The sequence below is a fragment of the Eurytemora carolleeae genome, unplaced genomic scaffold (assembly GCF_000591075.1).
Source record: "Eurytemora carolleeae unplaced genomic scaffold, Eaff_2.0 scaffold5, whole genome shotgun sequence".
NCBI classification, from domain to species: domain Eukaryota; kingdom Metazoa; phylum Arthropoda; class Copepoda; order Calanoida; family Temoridae; genus Eurytemora; species Eurytemora carolleeae.
In genome coordinates this window covers 8601-17935 of record NW_019396741.1, presented here as the reverse complement: position 1 = coordinate 17935, position 9335 = coordinate 8601, and the positions used below count along the sequence as shown (strand labels likewise).

Genomic DNA, 9335 nt, shown 5'->3' with positions numbered 1-9335 from the left:
AGAAGGGGTAGAGAGAGAGAGAGAAGTGGTGTACAGTAGGGAAGAAGAGGTGGAGAGAGGGGGAGAAGTGGTGGAGAGAGGGGAGAAGTGGTGGAGAGAGTGGAGGAGAGCATTTTAAACGAAGTGTAGGTGGATAGAAAGTAGGCCTAGGGATTTCAAAAAAAGGACATAGGATTGAGGGGCCTTTAAGGAACAGCATTAAATTTAAAATAGCTGAGAATTTAAAAAATTATAAGATCTAAAAATCCTTGACAAAGTTCCATTACGTTATAGATTAGATTCTAATAATTTTACTTACAAAAGTTTATAAATCCTTCTTGAGATGAAATGTTAAAAAATCCTACTTGAACTATAATGTTTATAAATCCTACTTGAACTAATGTTTAAAAATCCTACTTGAGCTAAAATGTACATAAATCCTACTCGAACTAAAATGTTAAAAATTCCTACTTGCACTAAAATGTTTAAAAATCCCTCTTGAACTATAATGTTTATAAATGTAAAAATTTTAAAAATCTAACCTTAACAGAAATATTTCTGGTGCCTGATGAACTGGTTAGTGTCCAATCTAGTTGACCAAGATCCAGCTGGGTGACCTGCTCGGGAGATGACGTTGAAGCTAAATAATTTGCTTGTAAATTGTCATTTGTAAGAAAGAAAAGAAATTATTACTTTTTGTAAATCGTAAGAGAAAAGACAGAGTACTAAATCCTAATCTTATATTCTATTTAACTTCAAGTTTAATCAAGGTTTAAATCTCTATAGTACAATCCACAATAAATTAGAAGTCCTGGGATAAGTTAGTGAGCCTTTACTTTACTGCCCATACTTTACCTTTTCTCCCATTAAATGATGATTAAAGGTTTTTTATTTATACAATTTTATACTTTTCTGTTGGATTAGATTTTAAACATAAAAGTATAAAAATCTTATGAGCTCTTATCGATGGATTTGGATTAGAGATAATTAAATATGACTGAAAATATGCCGAGACAAACAGGATGTATATCGTTCATAGTTAGTTTTACGTAAATGGTTAGTTTTAAATGAATGATTAGTTTTACGTGAATTATTAGTTTTAAATGAATGATTAGTTTTACGTGAATTATTAGTTTTACGTGAACGATTAGTTTTACGTGAACGATTAGTTTTACGTGAATGATTAGTTTTACGTGAATGATTAGTTTTACGTGAATGATTAGTTTTACGTGAATGATTAGTTTTACGTGAATGATTAGTTTTACGTAAATGGTTAGTTTTACATGAATGATTAGTTTTACGTGAATGATTAGTTTTACGCGAATGATTAGTTTACCTAAATGATTAGTTTTATGTGAATGATTAATTCTAAATGAATGATTAGTTTTACGTGAATGATTAGTTTACGTGAATGATTAGTTTTACGTGAATAATTAGTTTTACGTGAATGATTAGTTTTACATGAATGATTAGTTTTTCATGAATGATTAGTTTTACGAGGATGATTAGTTTTACGTGAATGATTAGTTTTACATGCATGATTAATTTAAGTGAATGATTAGTTTTATGTGAATGATTAGTTTTACATGAATGATTAGTTTTACGTGAATGATAAATTTACGTGAATGATTAGTTTTACATGAATGATTAGTTTTACGTGAATGATTAGTTTTACGTGAATGATTAATTTTACGAGAATGATTAGTTTTACGCGAATGATTAGTTTCCCTAAATGATTAGTTTTACGTGAATGATTAGTTTTACGTGAATGATTAGTTCTAAATGAATGATTATTTTTACGTGAATGATTAATTCTAAATGAATGATTAGTTTTAAGTGAATGATTAGTTTACGTGAATGATTAGTTTTACGTGAATAATTAGTTTTACGTGAATGATTAGTTTTACGTGAACGATTAGTTTTACATGAATGATTAGTTTTACATGAATGATTAGTTTTACGTGAATGATTAGTTTTACGTGAATGATTAGTTTTACATGCATGATTAATTTAAGTGAATGATTAGTTTTATGCGAATGATTAGTTTTACATGAAGGATTAGTTTTACGTGAATGATAAATTTACGTGAATGATTAGTTTTACGTGAATGATTAGTTTTACGTGAATGATTAGTTTTACGTGAATGATTAGTTTTACGTGAATGATTAATTTTACGTGAATGATTAGTTTTACATGAATAATTAGTTTTACGTGAATGATTAGTTTTATGTGAATGATTAGTTTTACATGAATGATTAGTTTTACGTGAATGTTTAGTTTTACTTGAATGATTAGATTTACTTGAATGATTAGATTTACATGAATGATTAGTTTTAAGTGAATGATTAGTTTTACGCGAATGATAAGTTTACGTAAATGATTAGTTTTACGTGAATGATTAGTTTACGTGAATGATTAGATTTACGTGAATGATTAGTTTTACATGATTGATTAGTTTTACATGAATGATTAATTCTACGTGAATAATTAGTTTTACGTGAATGATTAGTTTTACGTGAATGATTAGTTTTACGTTAACAATTAGTTTAATGTGAATGATTAGTTTTACATGGATGATCAGTTTTACATGAATAATTAGTTTTACGTGAATGATTAGTTTTACATGAATAATTAGTTTTACGTGAATGATTAGTTTTACGTGAATGATTAGTTTTACATGAATGATTAGATTTATGTGAATGATTAGTTTTACGTGAATGATTAGTTTTACGTGAATGATTAGTTTTACGTGAATAATTAATGGAGTTTTGTGTTTCTTGAACTAACACAATTGTAAAGTTTATCTGCGTGCAGCGAACCATAAGATTGAGGATCAAGACATTATTCTATTAATTGTGTTAATTTGTTAAATTCTATTATGTTGTGTTAATTCTGTGAACTCTTGTAGTTGTTAGGTAAAGTCTATTTAATCTAAAGTCAGAATATTTGGATTGTGAATCCCGGGATCAATGTTGAACTCCATCATATGCAGATCTTCTAATAATCTAATCGTACCTTGCAGAGAAGGCTTAAACACCCATAAAGTGTCCACACATGGATATCGAGATCAAGCGTTCAAGATTAACGATGCTCCTCACAAAAGTTCCGATGTCTGGTCTTTATGAACACTTAAGTATGTGGGTTTCGAGGACCTTCATAAAAATCTGAGAACTGTAACATAGATCTGAGAACTGTAACATAGATCTGAGAACTGTAACATAAATCTGAGAACTGTAACAAAAATCTGAGAACTGTAACAAAAATCTGAGAACTGTAACAAATATCTGAGAACTGTAACAAAAATCTGAGAACTGTAACGAAAATCTGAGAACTGTAACAAAAATCTGAGAACTGTAAAAAAATTTGAGAAATGTAACAAAAATCTGAGAACTGTAACAAAAATATGAGAAATGTTACAAAAATCTGATAACTGTAACATAAATCGTAATTATTTTATCTTAAATTTTGCTTTTTAACGCAAAAGTTAACTGCGAGTCTTAAGAAGGATGTAGGTCAGAGCAAACCCAAAATGATATGAGAAGCTTGAAAAATGTACAAATGAATATTTTGATCTTTTATTCAAAATCTGTCTAAAATAAATTAAAAAAGACCTTATATTCTTGAAAATCTATAAAATAACATGGCCCAACAAAAAAGTAAAATAGCAAATACAAAAATTCCAAATTTAATGGATACAAAACTAAGACTCCGCATGGACTTTAACCATAACCTCCAGTTTTGTGAAAAATACTGTTTTGTATTACGTAATTAGAGGAAAACTTCTAGAAAAAAATTCTAAAGGAATTGAGTTTTTGCCACAAACTCTGATTTTCTAATTTCTATATCTTTGTAAGCTAATGTCGTAGACCTTAGATATTTAAAACTATTAATACTTATAGATAAAATCATCTAAGTTTGAAATATAAAAGGTTTTTTGAAATTAGGCATTTGATCTATTCCCATTTTACTATATATAATATGTACAATTGCTGCGCGCACGCACGTATGTATGCCTGGATCCTAAGTATAGCTTCAGTAAGGCTTTAACCAACCATGGACGCTGATGTAAACTTACTTTGATTTCTTTCTTAATTGATGACATTCGTGTAAGTAATTATATGAAATCATTATAAAAATTGTTCCTATCAATGTTATATTGCAATTGTTGCTATAATACTTCAATCTATTTCAGTTAAACATCTAAACTCTCTTCTACCAAGTAACACCATCTGAATAAAGAATTAAAGAAAACACAGTTTATATAGTGAGAGTAGTTTGAAACCGGTCATTCTAAAGAAATCAATACAAAAGGTTTGCACCATCAGATTGCAAAGATATTGGGATCAGAAGATTTGAGTTTGTGGCAAAAACTCAATTCCTTTGTTGGAATTTGAAGATTGTTGAACAGGTCAAATTAAAAGTCAATTGTCAAAAAAATTAGGTTTAAAGTTTTACCAATAATAAGGTTTAAAGTTTTACCAATAATAAGGTTTAAAGTTTTACCAATAATATCACAGGTAAACTTCATTTTTGGGAAAATTTTCTTTAACTCATAAATCTTCCTTTTGAAATTTTTGGTTTAGAAAGCAGGTCCGCGGGGAATTATATTTAAATCTTGACCTAAAACTCCACTTTGTTTCCACTCTCAATAAAATGGAATTTGCACAACAATTCCTTGAAATGATATTGAATTGCACAAATTTAAATATTTGTGGGGAATTGGTTTGATTTAGTGATGTTGCAAGGATAGTTTGTTAAATTGCATAGTTGCATAGTTAAAAACTTTAATTTATCTTGCTGCTGCATCTTCTTCCCCCCTCCCTTTAATTGTTGCATCCACCCACGTCCCCCCTTCAATTGTTACTTCTCCAACCCCCTTAAAATTGATGCATATCCTCGAATCCCTCAGTTTTTTAATCTCCCACCACCTTCCTTTAATTATTGCATCTCCCCCCCCTTCCTTTAAAATAAAATTTATAATTTTTTAAGAGGTTTCGAGATTTTCTTAAAGATAATTTTCCTTTCTTAGAAATCTGAAAGAGAGACATTAGCTATCAATACGAAAAAAATATCATTCAAAATACAAAAACGATTAACATTTAAATATATTCGGGCATAAGTTAATCATAGTTTCATATTTTTTCATTAACAAATCATGGAAAAACTTTTTTCGACTGTTCACCAGTTTGCAGAAGTTAAAAGAATTACAACTCACATGTACATGTATATTGTATGTGGTAAGATTTTATGTGATTTATATACATGTATGTTATAAGTTTCTATGTTTGTATACATATATAATATATATATGTATTTATACTAGTTTAAAACCATATTCAATAAACTCTTATATCTTTATCTGTTTTGTGTTTTTATGATCATTGTTGACTGGGGACATGAAAAATATTTTTGAGATCCGTCGAAAATATTAAACCAATATTCTTTAAAGAAATAAAAAATTTCTTAAATACAGGATCGCATCCCTCTCATTTTTTGCGAAAATAACCTTCAAGATTTTTTCACATTTTTTCAATAATTAGAATAGAAAATAAATACCTAAGCAGCAGAGGAAAAAAGATTTAATCCACCAGTCCTTTATCCAGTTCATTCTTATTACTGTACACTAGAGTTTAGCGTTAGGTTTGGATAACAGTAGAGATAGAACTAGAACTAGAACTAGAACTAGAGCTAGAGCTAGAACTAGAGCTAAAACTAGAACTAGAGCTAGAACTAGAACTATAACTTTAAGAACTAGAACTAACTAGAACCAGAACTAGAACTAGAACTGGAACTAGAACTATGAACAAGAACTAAAACTAGAACTATAAGAACTAGAACTAGAACTAGAACTAGAGCTAGAACTAGAACTAGGACTAGAATAACAACTAGAACTAGAACTAGAACTAGAACAAGAACAAGAACAAGAACAAGAACTATTACTAGAACAAGAACTTAAATCAAAGCTAGAACTCGAAACAGGCTAGAAGTAGAAGTAGAACTAGAACTAAAACTAGAGCTGGATATATAGAAGTAGACAGCTGATACTGATACATCACCTCCACAGAGTTTATCCGTTTTCATGATAAGAGATAAACCTATCTAATAATTATATAGGTCAGTTTAAAATAACTTGTTTCAGTAAATAATTATTATATTTCTCTAATTATAAATATCCAGCTGGAAACTAAACTTTCTCTAAATAATCAACTCACTGAACTCGGGGTTTTTAAAACCAAGCTAAGAACATTCCCTTGGTACTACCGAATTCCCCTATTAATATTTGAGGTTCCAGAGTTATGATCGGACATCCGAAAAAAACGTCCAAAAAAACCCAGAGATTTCTACTCTATTTATATAGATAGATATTTTACTCGCTAATATCCACAACTAAATATTCATAAATTAAATAATACTGCAGGGTTCCAAAAAGTTTCTAAAGCAAGCCCCTCCTCTATTTTTATATCAATTTTTATTTAGTTCGTATTTAAAAGTTCAATTTAATTCCATCTAAAATTAGCTTTTGTCTTGCGCTGCACATTCCCTTATTTGCCAGGAAAGGTTTTTAAGCTCCTCAGTTTTTACAAGTATTATTATTTCATATGAGAATAAATGCTAAATTGTAAACATAAAAATATCTGTATCACGTGACAATGATACAGCACTGTCATTTGTGGAAATTCTGGTCTCATGATACAGACATATCAATTATATTTTCAATGAAATCTAATATAAACGAAAAAAGTATAATATATTCAAATTATAATAGGAGCGTACCTAAGCTGTTTAGGCTCCTCTACGTTGTCGTATTTTTCAGATTCGTTGCGTATTTGCTGAATATGATCTGTTTAAAACTTTAACTCTATAGATCACATCTCCTATATATCAGTTTTGGTATAACGCTGTCCTTTGACACAGTTTTATATCAATTTGACGAGATAGGTTTCAGCCTATAACCCCTTTCATTTTTCCTTAACAGTCCATTCAGATGCTAGGAAACCCCGAAATTGTCACGAATCAAGCTCTTACGTAAAATATTCTTAATCTTATTAACAATGATGTAAAAATATAAAAGCAAATTATTGTCATCAATCCCAGGATTTCAGCGTATTCATAGCGTACTCAAGAGGATGGGGGCAATATAATCATCCAGCCCCCCGCACCTCGGAGGGGGACGGGGGCCCCTGCAGATTCTTTGGCATAATGGTTAACTCAGGAGGGGTAGGTAAAAAATGGATGTTGATCTTTATAATAAAGCTCTTCGTTCATTTATATGTTTGCTATGGCTGGCCAAACGGCTGAATCAAATGGGCTGAATTATAGTGAGGTCAGTGAGGACACTCATGGATCCCTTGGGGAAGACACAATTGCTAAATAAATTATAAGTTTTTTGTTTGTTTTAATTCGATTTTTAAATTCCACGGACAACGCTTGGCTCTTCAGCTGTACTTTAAAAATTGAAAGATTACAAAACGGCGGTGCAATGAATAAAGTAAATTAAATTCAAATTTTTTTTTAAAAATGGTCTTTTACTTATGTACCTCCAAGCTCATGCCAAGCCAAGAAGGCTTGGCATCTAAAAATGCAATGTGCATTCTATAAAATAGATCTTTCATTCGGACTTCTGTCATTCTCTGTCTCGTCAGGCATGTGGCTCGTGGTCTCTATGGTCCACGAATACAATCTTCTAAATTGCACTGATTGAACAGCATGATCACGAAGGGTTGCCAACTCTGCCAACTACCTTACACATTACATCTGAAATTACACAGCTAGATTTGTTCTGTGATTCATAAGTTTCTTTCCATAAAATCAAAAAAAACTACCTTTACACATTACATCTGAAATTGCACTCGATTTGTTCTGTGATAATCATGTGATTCATAAGTTTCTTTGCCTAAAATCCAAAAATAAGTTAAAAACACCTGAGTCTTGAGGTATAAAAAACACCAGGTTGCAACCATGGTGAAACAAACATACCTGGCTACGCCCACTATTTACAGGTCTAGGAGGACTGCCCCCCTGTATACGCCCTTGCATAGGCCAGGCCAGTTGATATGTAACTTCGAGTTCTTTTGACGTTTAATTAAGTGAATTTCTCACCTAATGTCGTCATTCCTACTATCTACTTATCCTCCTTAGTAATAGAATGTTGTTTTCTGACTTCCCATTGGTCCATTCTCATCCTCCGAGGAGAAATTAGCCAATCACCGTCCGGTTCAGAAATTTCTTTAGGAAAGCCTATCGATGCAAATCTGACGTCAAACTCAAAAAATTGTATTTTCAGTAACAAATATATCGGTAGTACAGAGTGTAACTTCTCTTAATAATTTTGCAAATTGAAACGTGATATAAGCCGAGATTTTCCACGACAATTTATTTATTTATTTCACAGCAACATAAAATATCTTTTAAATTTTAGGAGTAAAAGACATCGCATTAATTATTATAAAACTAAGCAATTGCAGACTTGGTATATTCCTAGGAACGATTTTTGGACCCCCCCCCCCTCCTATCAATTTTGTACATGGATCTTACAGAAAGTGTCTCAACTTAACCTAATCCGTGGCCGCAGCGCTCAGCCCCCTAGCCCATCCTAGCCGCAGCGCTCGGCCCAGAAAGTGTCTTAACTAACCTAAACGGTGGCCGCAGCGCTCGGCTCAGAAAGTGTCTTAACCTAACCTAACCCTAAATAATGCTAAATAAATACTAATTTGGTCATGTACAAAATTGATAGGAGGGGAGTGGGCCTGGGGGGAATCCAAAAATCGTTCACTAGGACAGACTCGCAGACTTTTTCCATATTTTCTTTTTAGTTTTTTATTTATGCTAATTAATGGATAAAATATTACTAGTTGAGCTATTACATTTTCAGAAAGTTATTCGTAATTTCTTAGAGAACAAAATATGTACCCCCGACCCACTCCTATCAATTTGTACATTGATCTCATGTATCATGGATATTATTGGTCGGGTGGCCGCAGTGATCGGCCCCCTAGTTTGTCCTATCAGCAGCGCTCGGCCCATAAGTTGTCTAAACCTAACCAAAAATCGTATACTAGGACGGACCCAAGTTATTTGACATACTGCATATCGTACATTGGTGATTTCCTAGACAACGATTTTTGGTCCCCCGCACACCCTCCTTTCAATTTTGTACATGGTTCTCATGTATCGCATGGATATCATTGGTCATGTGGCCGCAGCGCCCGGCCCCCTATCCTGTTCTAGCCGCGGTGTTCGGCCCACTAGCCTGTCCTAGCCGCAGCGCTCGGCCCAGAAATTGTCTTAACCAGTTCCTAACCCTAAAATCTATTTATAAATTTGGCTTGTCTGTCTGGGTGTTTGTTTGTTTGTAT

At 31.9% G+C, this 9335-nt stretch overlaps 1 protein-coding gene across 1 annotated transcript in view; it reads right to left on the bottom strand.

The window, feature by feature from the left end:
- Window positions 1–5643, bottom strand: part of LOC111708029 (beta-mannosidase) — a 58665-nt gene extending 53022 nt beyond the window's left edge. Inside the window, exons 1-2 of the mRNA XM_023481272.1 lie at window positions 5536–5643; window positions 522–619 (exon numbers count right to left, since the gene is read on the bottom strand). Of these exons, the coding sequence (XP_023337040.1) occupies window positions 522–619; window positions 5536–5587 (150 nt within the window). The 5' untranslated portion in view covers window positions 5588–5643. The remainder of the gene's footprint in view (window positions 1–521; window positions 620–5535) is intronic.
- Between the last annotated feature and the right edge of the window lie 3692 nt (window positions 5644–9335).